Raw genomic sequence first — 16,128 nt, forward strand, 5'->3', positions numbered from 1 at the left:
AATGCGCCATGGTCTCGACAGAGCCATTTGAGCTCTATACCACCGTTAAGGGTTAATGGCACTTTTATAAGTTTAGAAAACAAATTAGTCGGTCAAAGTAACTATTTAGATTACCCCTGTGTGCTCAGTTTATCAAAATAACGGCGATTTAAAAATCTGTCGTTTTCGGAGATCGTCAGCTGAGAGCCGGCTTTCAGCTGTCAACTGTCAAACCAGCTCTGTTTACAACTTTGCCAGAAGCCAGCCAGGTGCTTTGCGAGAGCGCGGGCTGCCTGTATCACTGATACAAATCAAGTCGAAGAGGAAAAAGATGAGATCAACAAAAAGAAAACAACGAAATGGGCAGTTAACAGCAAAACACAGAGACTTTCTTGTACAAAACATACCTGGCTGGACTCCATCATAGAAAGCTTCAGATGGTTAGGCCACTTACGTCTTAAAAGACCTGCAGATGTTAACGTAATTCCCTGGAATGCGAGTTTAAGGAGCCAGTTACATGGCGTTGCATTTTTAGACATTGCCCAATGATAATCTTGAGCAGCTGAGGGGACTATGTTGTCTCGCCGGTTCTCAACTCATATCCAAGGTAATGAAAACTAGATTTTGATTGCCAAACGCATGCAAATATAAATTGATGGTCTTGTTTTGTTTCTTTGGCAAGTGACCATGGTATAAGCAGGTTAATGCACTTCGAGGTGTACGTTATCAGAAATTATTGGACTTCGCGGAGGCAACCATCCTCTGCTTCACCTCGGACGGTTCACGCATCCTCGTCGTCCAATAATTTCTGATAATGTATACCTCGTCGTGCATTAACCCTTACATAAACAACTATAGTCTCATTGCCGATTTTAGACTATTTTTAGGGATGCTCAAGCATACCTAAATTCCATCTCAAAGTGTCCCTCCCTATGAGTTTCTTAACAGTCAACCACCACTACTGTCCGCAACAGGTATGCAGACATCAACCACCACTACTGTCCGCAACAGGTATGCAGACATCAACCACCACTACTATCCGCAACAGGTATGCAGACATCAACCATCACTACTGTCTGCAACAGGTATGCAGACATCAACCACCACTACTGTCTGCAACAGGTATGCAGACATCAACCACCACTGCTGTCTGCAACAGGTATGCAGACATCAACCATCACTACTGTCTGCAACAGGTATGCAGACATCAACCACCACTACTGTCTGCAACAGGTATGCAGACATCAACCACCACTGCTGTCTGCAACAACAGGTATGCAGACATCAACCACCACTGCTGTCTGCAACAGGTATGCAGACATCAACCACCACTACTGTCTGCAACAGGTATGCAGACATCAACCACCACTACTGTCTGCAACAACAGGTATGCAGACATCAACCACCACTACTGTCCGCAACAGGTATGCAGACATCAACCACCACTACTGCCTGCAACAGGTATGCAGACATCAACCACCACTACTGTCTGCAACAGGTATGCAGACATCAACCACCACTACTGCCTGCAACAGGTATGCAGACATCAACCACCACTACTGTCTGCAACAGGTATGCAGACATCAACCATCACTACTCTCTGCAACAGGTATGCAGACATCAACCACCACTACTGCCTGCAACAGGTATGCAGACATCAACCACCACTACTGTCTGCAACAGGTATGCAGACATCAACCACCACTACTGTCTGCAACAGGTATGCAGACATCAACCACCACTACTGTCTGCAACAGGTTTGCAGACATGCACTCACTTGCTTTAATTTTGAAAACCTAGTCAGAGGTGCGACCAAGTCAACTTTGCTCCCAACCTCCGACTCCCAAGTCAGATTCATGTCTTGAGGCACAAGTCTCTCAAGTCAAAAATATCTAGGGCTTTTCAATGGTTTTAATATGATAAAAATGTGTTTGGTTTCTATCCACCTTATTTCTAGCTGCCATGCCTTACGTGGGTGCTTCTTCCGGTGTAATCCTCCCAGACGCCAGCCCCCCCCCCACACGCCGTTATATTGCTGACACCGTCTGTAAACGATGTCTCAAAGCTGCAGATGAATGGAGCAAATCAGGTCCAGCTTGGCAAAAATCTCGTCGATAAATACCCAGAGTTGTTCAAAGAGCAACAGAAATAGCGGATGTGATAGATACAATTATTACATTCCCTCAAATAAGTCGTCAAACGAGTCTTATTAATTGTGACAAGCAACTCCCCCCAACCCCCCCCACAAACACAAGATCTTCTGTCAAGACTTTAGAAACCTTGTCAAGTCATTAAGTACAAGTCGAGTCAAGCAACCAAGTGCCAAGTCAGCAGAACCCAAGTTAAGTCAAGTCAAGTTCAAGTATTCTCTTGATGCATCAAGTCAAGTCTCAAGCAATTCAAATTGTGACTCAAGTCAAGTCCAAGTCACGTGACTCAAGTCCCCACCCCTGTTAATGATACTAGTGTTAAAAACCATCTTTGGATGTAATAATAATCATTAATGCTATAGGTGACTTCAGATAACAGCTGTCAGAGGCTGTCATCAACCTCTGAGATCTGAACTCCTTATAACATGCATATCACTTTAGCGGAGCGGGTGAAAGTATTCTCTCAAAATGTATCACTTAAGGCCAATTTTGAGTTGACTTTCCCTTTAAGCAGGGAGGTCAATGCGGACACTGATGAATAAATACTTCAAATGACTGAGGGAAGGGCAGGAAAATAAAATATTAACAGACATAAGATTAGTTAAATGAGTTAATGCGGAATGTCTGTCTTATACTGTAAGTATATGATAGAACTTTGAACTGTGCTTCTGATTACTGGCTGGCTATAGTGAATCCACTTTTGATAAGATACACCGTAACTGGCTGAGTTTGTATCTAATAAACAAAGAATCACTTGACCTGAATAAAGGAAGCATCTCCATTTAAAATTTGAAATAACTTATACTATAGTGTAGGCACAGGTTATGCAGTGCAGGTATTGAATACACAAATCCATATCGGACCTAGTAAGGTAAGTACACCTTCCCCATCCCCTTCTCCAATGCTGTTAATTCTATAGGAACCACAAATAAGTAATTGAAGTATTTCAGAATCAGCCTGGCCTTTTCAGTGGACAGCACTGTACTATTTCAACAAAACGTTTCAAAAGAACAGGCATCATTGTCAAATCCATACCCTCTAATACAAATAACGTATGTGCTTAAACAGAGCAAGATTTGAATGCATCCTTTGTCCTGCTTCACACTTGTTAATGCTTAACCACTGCTAATATAGACACTTTCTGCCTTCAATAAATCACCCACCAACATTTTGTCCCCTTTTTTTGCCAACTTTCGTGTGTTTGCTCTCTGTCCTCTATTCAGTATTTCCTCACAAGTATTTACTTATGGAACTTGAAATGACCTGCCTAAAATCACAAGCTACCAATTCTTCAAGAGCAGATATGGGCAGGAAGACAAGGTGATGTCAGCAATTAAAAGAAGAGAATAATGCACGTACAGCAAACCTGTATCATAATGAAAACATCTCCTCACAAGGTGTTTTCGCAAAAACAACATCACTAAACCATGTCATCTTATTCTGATTGATTGCCCCTATTTCCTCATTAATATAGATGAATACATTTGGGGATTATCCCTACATAGTTCTTGAAATGCTTCAAGAGACATATTCAGTGATAGCATAAAAACATTAGCACTGGGGGGAGAAAAACAAAACAAAAAACAATTAATTATCATGTTAATTGGTTCCTGACAGTTCAATCATCAGCTTTTTCCAGAATAGCGTACAACAAGCTAGAGTAATCAGCTTGTAAGGATTCAGATAAATCCTGTCAATTAGGACTGTCAGGCTGATGGATTAGTAGCAGTGATAACCGTTATGAGACACTATCTCTACCTCCATTGAAACTTGTTGTAAACCAACAGAAAAAAGTGCTACATTGCATACTTACATTTCTATGGTAACGTGCCAGGCACGTGAAAGCCCATCAATTTTGGGCGGGAATAGCAGAGTTATAGTGTAGCTGTGGCCTACAAAATCAATGTTCAATTTAGTCCAGGTTGAGTGCATGAGGGGAAAAAATCCTGGAGTCACTTCTCACTCGTAAAATGTATATCTGATACAGAAGTTGGAGCTCCTCACACAGGCAATAACTATTTATTTTGCTAATTATTAATAGAAAATTACTTTCAAGATGAATGAGATTATCGAGGTTATAGCACTTTTCCTAGGTTTTGTAGGCTGGATTATGGCTTACGTATCATTGCAAGATCAATACTGGAAAGAATCCACCACGGAGGGCAGCGTTATTACAACTTCCACAATCTATGAGAATCTCTGGATGTCTTGTGCCAGTGATTCCACAGGGATCTATAATTGTCGTGACTTTCCATCTCTTTTGGCATTGCCAGGTAAGTAACAGTAGCAATTGGTACTACAGTAACTCTGTAACAGCCTAATTATTATAACAATGCTTCAGGATCTCAGAGGTTATTCTCAGCTAAGTCAGTCAGATCTGCTCTTTAAAACTAAAAGAAAGGGTGATTGTTATTGTTGTTTAGTGACAAATTACTGTTATTATTTTCATTATTATTATTATTTATTTTCATTGAGTGACACACAATTTCTGATGATTCGGCTAAAATGCTCTCCATAACAGCTGAGTATGCATTTTCCAATCCGTAATGTCATACTGAGTGAAATGCTGCTTTAAATCCTGTGAATGATTGAGATGTATACTTTTCTCCTTTAAAAGTCCAAATTATTATGTAGACCTAATTTGATCCAATCATGACAATACATCTACATTTCATATATACAGTAACGTTGATGTATGTAGATATATACAGTAACTTTTTAATGCTATGCATGTTGGACATCCTTTGACTCATTTAATTTTACGACAGTTAGCTTGTGATCATATTTAAATACCGTACATAGTTTAAAGGTTATTTTGATTACACCTAAACAATTTGGGATATAACACAATTTTAAGTAATATGGCTTTTGCTTGTGTGAGAGGAGTGACTACATAAGCAGTAGTGGTTGTTCATCACCATTGATGTGCTGATAAAGAGACAATAGGACAACACTATATTATGCTTGTTAAGACTAATTGGAGACAAATCTTTTTGGCTTAGTTCTCAGATAAGGAAACATGCTCATCCGCGGTTCGTAATCAGGGGCGAACCCTAAATCCCTCAGTGCCACGGACATTCCCAACATCCCTCTGTCAGAGGGTGAGTCAGGGGCAGAACGTGACTTGAATCCCATCAATACCCGTTTGATTTTATTGACACAGTGTTCAAAGCAAACGTCAAAAGGTAACAAATAGCTTTGAGTATATAGACGTAGTTAGCAGGTTTGAACGTTGGACCTCGCCTTTCTGTTGTCCCTAAGATAAACACTTTGCATTCTTTGAAAAGGTTCAATAGAGTTGAGAATAAAAGGAGAAATTATGAAGGGGCTATTTTGAATTAATCATTGATTTTTCCGTTTTTTGTATCATCTAAGCGCAAGGGTCGCTGGGAATTTTGTCTGGCACTCTGAGACAGCGAGCACAGCCAACGGAAATCCACACGTTTGCGCACAAAGAGAGCTCCGGGACAACGTTTAAAGAAAGAGTTTGAATAAGTTGTTGCTCTCTCTGGATAACTCTACACGGGTTCGCCAAAAGAAACAAGGAAATATGAACGCGATAGTGGAAGGTTTTGCCTGCTTCCTGGGCTTCCTGGCTTGGCTGATGGTTGGGGTCGCCCTTCCAAATCGATACTGGAGAGTCTCGTCAGTGGATGGAAATGTTATCACCACATCGACTATCTATGAAAACCTGTGGATGTCCTGTGCAACTGACTCCACAGGGGTTCACAACTGCCGCGACTTTCCATCTTTGCTTGCCCTTAATGGTACGTGGCTAACAACAGAAATCATTTTCTTAAAAGTAATGACTAGGATTATTTCCAATTCAATCACTCAAGGAACCAGGACTGTGTGGACCTTGAGATAATTGCTTCTGCTATTACAAACAAGAAAAGCTATACTCAGCTAATCAGCTTTAAAGGTGTATACAAGTTGTGTAACAAAGACAGCTTTAGAAGTAATAGACCTCCTTAAAAAATGTGTCAACTGTATTTACAGTAAAACAGTTCAGATTTGACACTGTGTGATAAACACTGAATTCAGTTGGAGGTTATGCCAGTTACCACTGGATCCAATCATCCAATTCAAGAGTGGAGAATGAGCTGTCCTTATTTGCCACTGCTTTCTTCCGAGCCTTGCAATATACATGTGATCTAGGTTTACCTTAAAATACCTAGCATTAGCCTTCTACTGTACTGGCTATAATCTGGAATAAATATGGGTAATATAATATATGATAAAATGGGATAAGATAAGACCGCACCAACAACACCCAAACTAGATAAATCGATACTCATAAAATGATAAAACACTTTCATCACATTTTCACAAACTGATGCACTCCACATTGTACTGTATTGTTTTGAGGTTGTTAACCCCTTGAGGTGACAGTACCTGTGTATAAGTAGGTACCAGTTTTCATTTAAATATAGACATTAATAAGGTTGTCAAAAGCATCGATACTAAGAATGTGAGGTATCGATATATTTTTTTTTAATTGATACAATACTCATTAATTTGCAACAGTATCGATGCCAGCAGTGTTGCATACTACTGATTTTCCCTCCCTATCATTGGTGGGATCTGTTGCTTCAACAAGCTAAAAGTGTTTTGATAGGCTGATGACTAGAGCAGGGGTAATCTGCTGTGTAAGTGCACAGTTTTAATGAGTTTTATCGGGCCTAGATTATGGAGAAGCGTGCGTCTGTCCATCCATCTGTCCAACCCCCCCTTCCCAGTGGTATCTGTGTGTATGTGCATATAAATATACACATTAATGCTATTTAGTGAGGCAACCAGACAAGTCTTGCATGCTACAAGAAAGCTCAGTCTGTGCCTCTCTCTTGGTATCAGACAATAACTAGCTACCTTCCAAATAAGGGCATGACCCTACCTGCTGCTGTCATTTGAATATTCAACCACTAATTAGCATATTTTAATTTTGAAACACATCCACTACCTGCTGAATTGTGTGTGAAGCACAGAACCCCATGAATTCATACTCAATCACACTGACCCTATGGTCTGTTTAGAACTGTAAAACCAGAGACAACGCTACACAAACTGGGTATTTTATATAAATCTGGTCCTAGTAAAGAGATGTCAAGTATTAAAGGACATTGCTTTAGTGGCATGTGAAATATTACCATGAAATTGGCATAATAAAACCACTTGGCATAAACATTAACTGAGCACAGTTGCACTGAGCACAATGTGAATAATTCCCCTTTTCAAAGAAATTGCATATATGCTTGTGTTGTGTATATTTCCAGAGTAGCCTACTTTTCATTTTTGGCATGTCATTTCAGGCAGAAATTCAATTCACAATATTTTGCTCTCAGCTCCAGAAGACAGACAGAAAGTTGACAATTTGTTACTCTATTGATGACTGATCTAAATATTCATCTACTTATATTCTTTATAGATAATATAATATAATATAATATAATATATTCTTTACTTTATACTTATATTACCGATATTGTAATGATACAAAGCTGTACACAAAGTCGAAAATCTGCAAAAGTAGCCCTTTAAGGTTAAACAGGGAAATGAGTGAGGAGAAACAACCACTTTGTTAGTTATCCATGATCTCATGTTTGAGCTCTGGTTTGGCAGCACAGACCCTGTACTTCAAACTGCACCAGAGTAATCTGAGTAGGCTCGTTTAGATCCAAAAGCAGGACAAAACTGAATTGTCATCGGCATATGCTGAAATGCAAACAACAGAACCTGAGAACAATGTACAGTATATCTGGTGGAGGTTATGAGTTGCAGACCTACAGGACTGAATCAAGATAATCAAGATCACATCAATGCTTAGCCACATATTTTGTGCCTGTTGTATGGAATATAACCTTTGAGCTAAATATCGCTCACTCTACAATGGGTGAGCCAATCACAAAAAGTAGTTCTTTGGCAGTTCATACATATAGCTAAAAATCACTTGAGTTTTTGTGAGTTTTTGGCCCATTGGTCACCTTACCCCAGTGATCCTCACTATTTCTTCGATGAGAGCCGCACTGGCAGGACAAAGTCAATAGGAGAGCCGCTTTTACCGCAAAACACCAAAAGCCACCCCAACCAAGCACATCTGCCTACCATTTTTTTGTTTTATTGTTTTCCACACACACACACACACACAGACACACACACACACATATACAGTATATATATACCAGTTTCCCCTAGAAAATCTTTCAGGCCTGGAGGGATTTCGAAACGTACCCCGACCGCAACGGTGGGAGCCATCGCTGGCGACGCTAAAGTTTTAGCTAACCTGTTCACATCTATGTTCGCAATGGCATCCCAAGTATCATCATACTATTATGGGATGCGATGCGAACAGTTGTATTATGGGATGTGCGTTTCGCAGGCAACAACACACGTTGACACGTTTTGGAACAGCGCTGCACGCTGGCACAATACTCAAAGCAAAATGCTTATTGTTTTGAATGATTTGGCACCTTCTATTACTGTCAACACCAGTATAGTTGTATTGTAATAATATGCCATAAAGGTTTATTGACATTTTGGGGAGAGCAGGGGGGGAATCCAAAAAAAATAAAAAATAAAAATAATAATATATATATATATATTTTGCAATTTCTTAGAGCCGCCAACTAAAGCTTCGAGAGCCGCCAGTGTCTCGCGAGCCGCGCAATGAGGAACTAGGCCTTACCCCATAATGTGATGAGAAGATTGGCACCAAAATGATCTCTGTCTCTGGTATAGGCCAGAGACAGTCAATAGAGGGAGACAGCTCAACTCCAGTCCAATTCCTGTGTATCTGCATCACATGGGTTTGGCCACTGCCACGTCCCCTAGGAGACCAGGAGCAGGTCCTGAGTCTATAGACCGAAGTCGGGTCGCATGGAATTCCAATGGGGTCGCATTACATTTTGAGATGTATTTGTATTTTTGACACCACACACAATTTATAACTACGTCAGATGATTAGGGCCACATGTGAAAAAGATTTGAGTTTTGAGTTAGTCAGAATTCAGTCAGAATTAAGAGAACTAGAAATCTCAACCACCCGCTGCACACGCTCAATTTCTAGGTTGGAGACTCTGGGGACGATGCGTCATGGGCACACTTTCTGGGGGGTTGTGACTAAACTCATGTCAACTCATGCCACGTCATCCACATCAGTGGGTACGACATCACTTGACGATTGTGGGGCATGACATGACATCATCAGTGGTTATTAACCCATTGATACCTGATGCAGCATTTGTGTGTGTATCCCTTTAAGACCTCTTAAAGGGATACGGTCTTAAAGGGATACACACACAAATGAGGGATATACACGCAAATGCTGCATCAGGTATCAATGGGTTAAAGAAAAGAAAAGTCTGCACACAGTATAATGCTGTCCCGTGCTTTAATTGCCTCCTACAACAAACAAACGTTAGTAGTACATTTGTGTTCAGGATGAGATCCCCAATGGGAACTACAGTATAAATGTGGCAGCTGCGTGCAATGTACCTTACGCACAGATGCACAGCCTTCAATCATCCATCCACGGGGGGAAAATATGACATCAAAGGGATAATATCATGTAAATCGACACATGTAATCTATATGTTGAAATGCCCATGCTCCTTGGCATATGTGGGCATGACAACAAGAGAGTTGAAGATGCGCATTAGTGAACACCGCTGCAACATCAGGTCCAAAGACATGCGCAGTCCAGTAGCCATGCACTTTACGGAGGCTGGACACAATGTATGCCAAGATATGTTGGATTGGAGAAGGTGGAGCGACCACGTAGGGGCGGGGAGTGGGAGTCTGTCTTGCATAAAAGGGAGACCTTCTGGATCTATGAACGAAAAACACAACAGCCATTTAGCATGAACCTGGACTTTGACATTAAGACCTTTTCTCTAAATAAATATAGCGCCTCATATAAATATTCAGATTATCATAGGCTACATAATGTATATCTGTACATTTCTATAGGCTTTTACTTTTCTGATGTATCTTGTCCCTGAAAAGAATTTATATTTTTAACTTAAATACTATATATTCTTTGGGTATATCTTGTTTTTCTTTGAAACAATATGAGTGGAGTGGTACTTTAATATATTGTAATAATCCGCTCCCAGGATCATTAAGTGAGGAGGAGAAGAGGCAATACTTGGTACAGTCTTTATTCCCGGTTCACACTCATAGCTTCTAGCTACACACACAGCTCCTAGCTACACACACGTCCTGTCCGCTTCCTCGTAATCTCCAGACTCTCGCCCCCCACCCGAGACCGGAAGTTCCCTAAACACTGGCTGGTCCGCTGCCTTCACTTAACGTCGTAATCGCCACCGACATGTCAAACTCTGGGTCGCCACAATATACAGGATTATGATCTAATATTCTCCACCCCATAGATAACAGGAGCCAGAGATACTCCAATGGTTCCTGATTGACATGCACCTTCACTGCTTGTGGGCACTTCACTGATTGTCTGACTGATTGGGTGGCGGTGTATATAAAGGCTGGGTGGAGTAACATCCTGTAAACCTGACGAAGCCCTTGCTGGGCGAAACGTTGTTTGTTTGTTTGTTGGAGGGGGCAATTAAAGCACGGGACAGCATTATACTGTGTGCAAACTTTTCTTTTCTTTAATTTGAGTGTTTTGTGATCCAGCATCAGTTTTTTGAGGAGTCCGGTGGATGTGCATATTTTCTCTTATCATCAGTGGTTATGACATCATCCTTAATGTCCCTCAGTGTTTTCCAGTTGACCCTTGCTCTGCTGCCTGCTGACCTCATCTCTGTCAGGGATTTGCTGTTTAGAGCGTAGCCCTCCTGGTCATACCAGGCCCTCAATCAAAAGGCCTCAGGTATGTCTGGGTTGACCACGACTGTTGAGCTGAACAAAGCAGAGAGATCTGCACCCAAAATCAGACAGGCGAGCTCCTTTGATGGCGACCACAGGCAGATTAGCCAAATGTGATGTCATCAGTGATGATGTCACCAGTGATGTCCCTCAAGCAATTACTACTATAATAGAGTACTGCAGGGATGACGTATTTTTGTAGTCGGAACGTGGAAGTCCCGGACTTCCGGGTTCTTCACTGTTTCTGCCTATGTGATTTTTGAATGGGTTTTTGGCGCGATGCTTCAAATAAGGTCTGTGGGCAACGCAAACTTATTCAAACGCGAACCAGTGTTCAGCGAGATAATATTCACACATGAGGACCACTTTCATGAGTTTTGAAGCGTAAATGCGAGCCCTAGAAGTAAAAAGCTCATGCTAAGCTATTCCAGAACTACACACAGTGTCGCATAGGCTTCCACGTCACGTCACCACAGCCAAATTCAACCTGGAGTGTTGTTGATGTGTGCGCTGCTGTGCACTGACTACACCGGGCTGAACCAGGTGAGGGAAAGAGAATTTCCGTGTTCGTCCTTTGAAGTGATGACGTTATTGACGTATAATATCCCCATCGACTCAACAATGTAGTCTCATTTAGCCGTTTGCTAGCTAGCCGCCCTTTTAACGGCACGTAAAAGCTTTAAAAGTTAAAGGTAAAGTCCCACAATGTGTGAAATTTGTTCTCCGCATTTGACCCATCCCCTGGGGGAGCGGTGAGCGGCAGCGTGCGCCGCGCTCAGGAATCATATGGTGATCTAACCCCCCAATTCCAACCCTTTGATGCTGAGTGCCAAGCAGGGAGGCAATGGGTCCCATTTTTACAGTCTTTGGTATGACTCGGCCGGGGATCGAACTCACGACCTCCCAGTCTCAGGGCGGACACTCAGACCACAAGGCCACTGAGCTGGTTAAAACTCATGTGTGAAGATTATCCTGCTGAACACTGGTTCGCGTTTGAATAAGCTTTCGTTAACCACAGACCTCATTTGAAGCATCGTGCCAAAAACCCATTCAAAAATCCCATAGCAGAAACAGTAAAGAACCCAGAAGTGTTAGCATCAATGTTTTCCGGACTCATTCATGCGGCTCTCTATCCACCTTATTTTTTAATGCCCCGCTGTACAAATAATTGTGGGTACAAGTTCCGGTTTAACGTGACTTAGCCTATTGTTGCAGCTTGCCATTTCCTAAAACGGTATTCTACATGATTTGAAAAGATGGCCGCCTACACTCCCTTGTACCCTGGCTGAATTGAACATAACTTGGCCAATAAGTATGTAACATACCAAATAAAACAAACAGTAATGTCTTTATTTGATGTAGAATGCAGAGGACTGCGCTGCTCTAAAATAACGTTAGTGGCGCGCGACTCAGATTGCCTGTTCGTCCTGGAAGCCACTCGCTTTGCGCCAGAACACAATCGATTTGGGGGTGGAACACGCCAGGATTGGCCAATGCCAACGGCAGTGCCCAGAACTGTCGAATCAAATCATCGACAGAGAAGATATGGCCCGCCTCCCAGTATTTTCAGTGTGCAGAGATAGATAGATAGATAGAACATTAGAAATATAGCCAGCCACGTTATAAACAACTAACCAACGCTGATGGGTCCATTTGGAAACGGTTTTGCCCGAAATGGTTAAAACTTATATCAATTTGGTCATTCAGTGGCGTTTTACTGCCATGTAACATAACTAACTAGCGGCTAATATTAGCCACAGTAGGCGATTACCCATGAATGCACTGCGCTCTTAAAGGGATATTTATTGATGAGATTTTTGCCCAGTTGGATCTGATTAGTGATTTGCTCCGTTCGCCCAGACGGGTGTCAAGCTGTCAGCAACAAGGCTGGGAGGATCACACGGGAAGAAAAACCCAGAGGCATCATGGGCGCTAGAAATAAGGTGGATGGGGTGGCGTTACAAATCTCGGGTTCCTAGATTTTTGCAACGTCACTGTGGGGTCACAAGCAAAAAAAAAGGGTTGGGAACCTCTGATTTACTGTAGGTGTTCCAGTGCCACGGCCCTCATTAATGTTATTGGTTAAACCTGCTTTACTTCCTGCGTTACCACCTCAAAAATGGTTGCTGTGAAAAGGGCCTATTGGATTCAATGGGAGAAGTGACTGAACACAGACTATGACTAATTCTTTCGCTCCATAGTCACCAAAGTAATTCGACCGATTTTCCACAAGCCACATGAACATTCTGACACTAAAATGTAATTTTTCAGAGAAAATTTACTTTCAAGACCTGTCTCAGTCTCAGCAACACACTCTTGTGAGATTTGGCAAATAAGCTACCATTAGCAGGTAGTGATTAGATAAAGCTCAAAACATTCAAAACATCAAAACATTCTCCAACAACTGCCAACATTTTTGTTGGCAGTTGTTGGAGAATGTTTGATTGGTGTGCCATGGGCTGAAGAGCTGAAGAGGTGCAGGACCACTGTACAATTTTGCCAACTTATTTTGAGTTACATGTTTCAATGTTCTTTCATTGGTTAGTTGTAAAACTTTTTTATGAATATGTTCTTAGATAATGTCTCCATGTTCCCACACAGGGTACATACAGGCCTCCCGAGCGCTGATGATTGCTGCCATCGTGTTTGGGACATTTGGGCTTGTGGCTACTCTTGTAGGAATGAAGTGCTCTAAAATAGGAGGGGAAAACTACATCCTGAAGAGCAGGATCGCCACAATTGGAGGAGTGTTCTTTCTACTACAAGGTAATGCGTGGGATGGATGCAGTGGATATGTAATAAAAACTCAGAAGTAAATTCCAAGATTGTGTTGGAAGTAATGCAGAAACAGGCCATGCAAGAATATAATGCAACATCACATAGCAAAATATGCAAAATATTACTGAAATAATTTCTGCAGGAATTATGGCACTTTCAAGAGGAATTCATAAAATCAAATTTAAACTCATCTTTACAGAGCGCCTGAAAGGTAAATAGGAAATTCTGGTGGTCCAATCTCTGTACAGATGACAAGCTATCAGAAAAGGGGTCAAAAAAGTCAAAGGGTTATCCCTGCTCTAACAAACCTCCTGATCCTGTACAAACACCAAGATCTATACATTGTGATAAGTCACACTGAGTAAAGGAAGGAAAGTTATACTGAGATCGGACAAGTATTGTCAGGCGCTGTCCGGGTAGTGCAGCGGTAAATTCCCTGTCTAGCAACACGAGGGTCGCAGGTTCGCACCCCCGTGTTACCTCCCTTGGCCGGGCGTCCATACAGGCACGATTGGCTGTGTCTGCGGGTGGTCGATGCACTAGCGCAGGGGTGTCCAAACGTTTTTGAATGGGGGCCAGATTAGATCATGTGAAAATGCCAGGGGGCCAGGTGCTTCTCACATTATGGGTTATTAAAAAAATAATAAAAAATAATCACATATACAGTACATTTTTTTCAGATTTTGTTTACCATCTGAAAACATTAGTTCTGCATGTGCTGTTCCTACTTGGTGCTTGTACAAATTGTATGATAGTGCTGTCATGGTTAGGTGAAGGGAAAAAATGATAATTGAACTTGATTAACCAATACTGTGTGGAGGGCCACATATAGTATATATTTGAGAGACAAGACGAGGGCCACTTAAAATCAGTCCGCGGGCCGCAGTTGGCCCCAGGGCCGGACTTTGGACATGCCTGCAACTAGCGTCTCCTCTGGTCGGTTGGGGCGCCTGGTCAGGGCGGAAGGGAACTGGTGGGAATAGCGTGCTACGTCCTGCCGGTGAAGGTCCCCGCTGTCAGGTGAAAAGAAGCGGCTGGCAACTGCGCATGTGTTGGAGGAAGCATGGTGTTAATCTACGGCTCTCCCCAGATTGGCAGAGGGTTGAGCAGCGACCGGGTCAGCAAGGGGAAATTGGCCAAGTACAATTGGGGAGAAAATGGGGGGAAATTCAGAAGAAGAAAAAGGTATTGTCAGGCACCGATGTCACCACCTGATGCAGACAAAATCCTCATGAAGTTTCTTTCCTTAGGAAGTGTTCTGTAGTTATAAAAAACTAGAAACAGTGCGCTATGCTCGCTCCTTTCTAGACTACTGTGCCTTGTCCTCTTCCTCCTTACCCACATACGCCCTCACCCCCAGCCTACCGTGCCTCATCCTCTTCCTCCTTCCCCTCATCGCTCATTTCTGCCATACCTCGGTTTCCGGGCTCGCAGACGCAGCTCGCACGGTCGCTTGGCTCGCTACATGGGCTCACTTACGCAGCTTGCGGGCTATGCCGCCTCGCCCGCTTGCTCAACTGCAGTTGAGCGATTGTGCTCGTGTGTGGTGAGATTGTAGCTAGTAGGTTTTTGCTAAACATGCTGGCATACCTTCTAAAAATAAATTGTAAATTATTATTATTCCCAAAGAATATGTATTATTACACTTGTACTGTATGAAGTTTTTTCTAATGTTTGGTTCTTTATTAATCCTACAGGATTATGTACCATGATCGCCGTGTCTTGGTATGCAGCCAACATCACACAGGAGTTCTTTGACGAATTCTATCCAGGGACAAAGTAAGTCAGTATGCTGACATCCTTATGTCCAATTTACTTGCCCAAATGTAATTATTTGATGTATACCACGATGAATCAAATCAGAATTAGGGTAGGCGATTTCATCTTTAAAGCATGTATGTAACACATGTGGTATTATTACAGGTATGAGATTGGAGAGGGCTTGTATATTGGCTGGGCTTCAGCCACACTTGCCATATGTGGAGGTTCATGCCTAATGTGTGCTTGCAAACTGCAAACGTCTGATGAGAAAAGGTGAGTACGGTATCTGTTGTTGAAAAGCTCAGTATTGGTTTACTCTTTACAGACAGCCCTGAAGATCAGGGTACAGTCTGTACAGACTGCCCCAAAGATCAGGGTACAGTCTGTCCCAAAGATCAGGGTAGTCTGTACAGACTGCCCCAAAGATCAGGGTACTCTGTACAGACTGCCCCGAAGATCAGGGGACAATGGAAATTGCATGTCATCGGCATAATTAATTGCTACACATTTTCTGTGTTTTAGACCTTATCCATACCAACCACCTACCAGAGGAAATGTGCACTCTACCGTGGCAACGTCTCAGTCCGCCCCAAGCCACTATGGAAGAAATGCGTATGTCTAA

The 16,128-nt window shown here is 42.2% G+C and overlaps 1 protein-coding gene across 1 annotated transcript; it reads left to right on the forward strand.

Annotated features, from left to right (window-relative positions):
• Nucleotides 1-5,679: 5,679 nt before the first annotated feature.
• LOC310780775 (claudin-15-like) lies at nt 5,680-16,128 on the forward strand (the record flags this gene model as incomplete). The annotated part of the gene is made up of 5 exons (XM_083641279.1): nt 5,680-5,896; nt 13,569-13,733; nt 15,443-15,524; nt 15,669-15,779; nt 16,029-16,128. 5 exons carry the CDS (start codon nt 5,680-5,682, stop codon nt 16,126-16,128), a joined length of 675 nt encoding a protein of 224 aa, XP_083497405.1.

The sequence above is a fragment of the Poromitra crassiceps genome (genome assembly GCF_964638095.1).
Source record: "Poromitra crassiceps genome assembly, chromosome: 1".
Lineage (NCBI taxonomy): Eukaryota > Metazoa > Chordata > Actinopteri > Beryciformes > Melamphaidae > Poromitra > Poromitra crassiceps.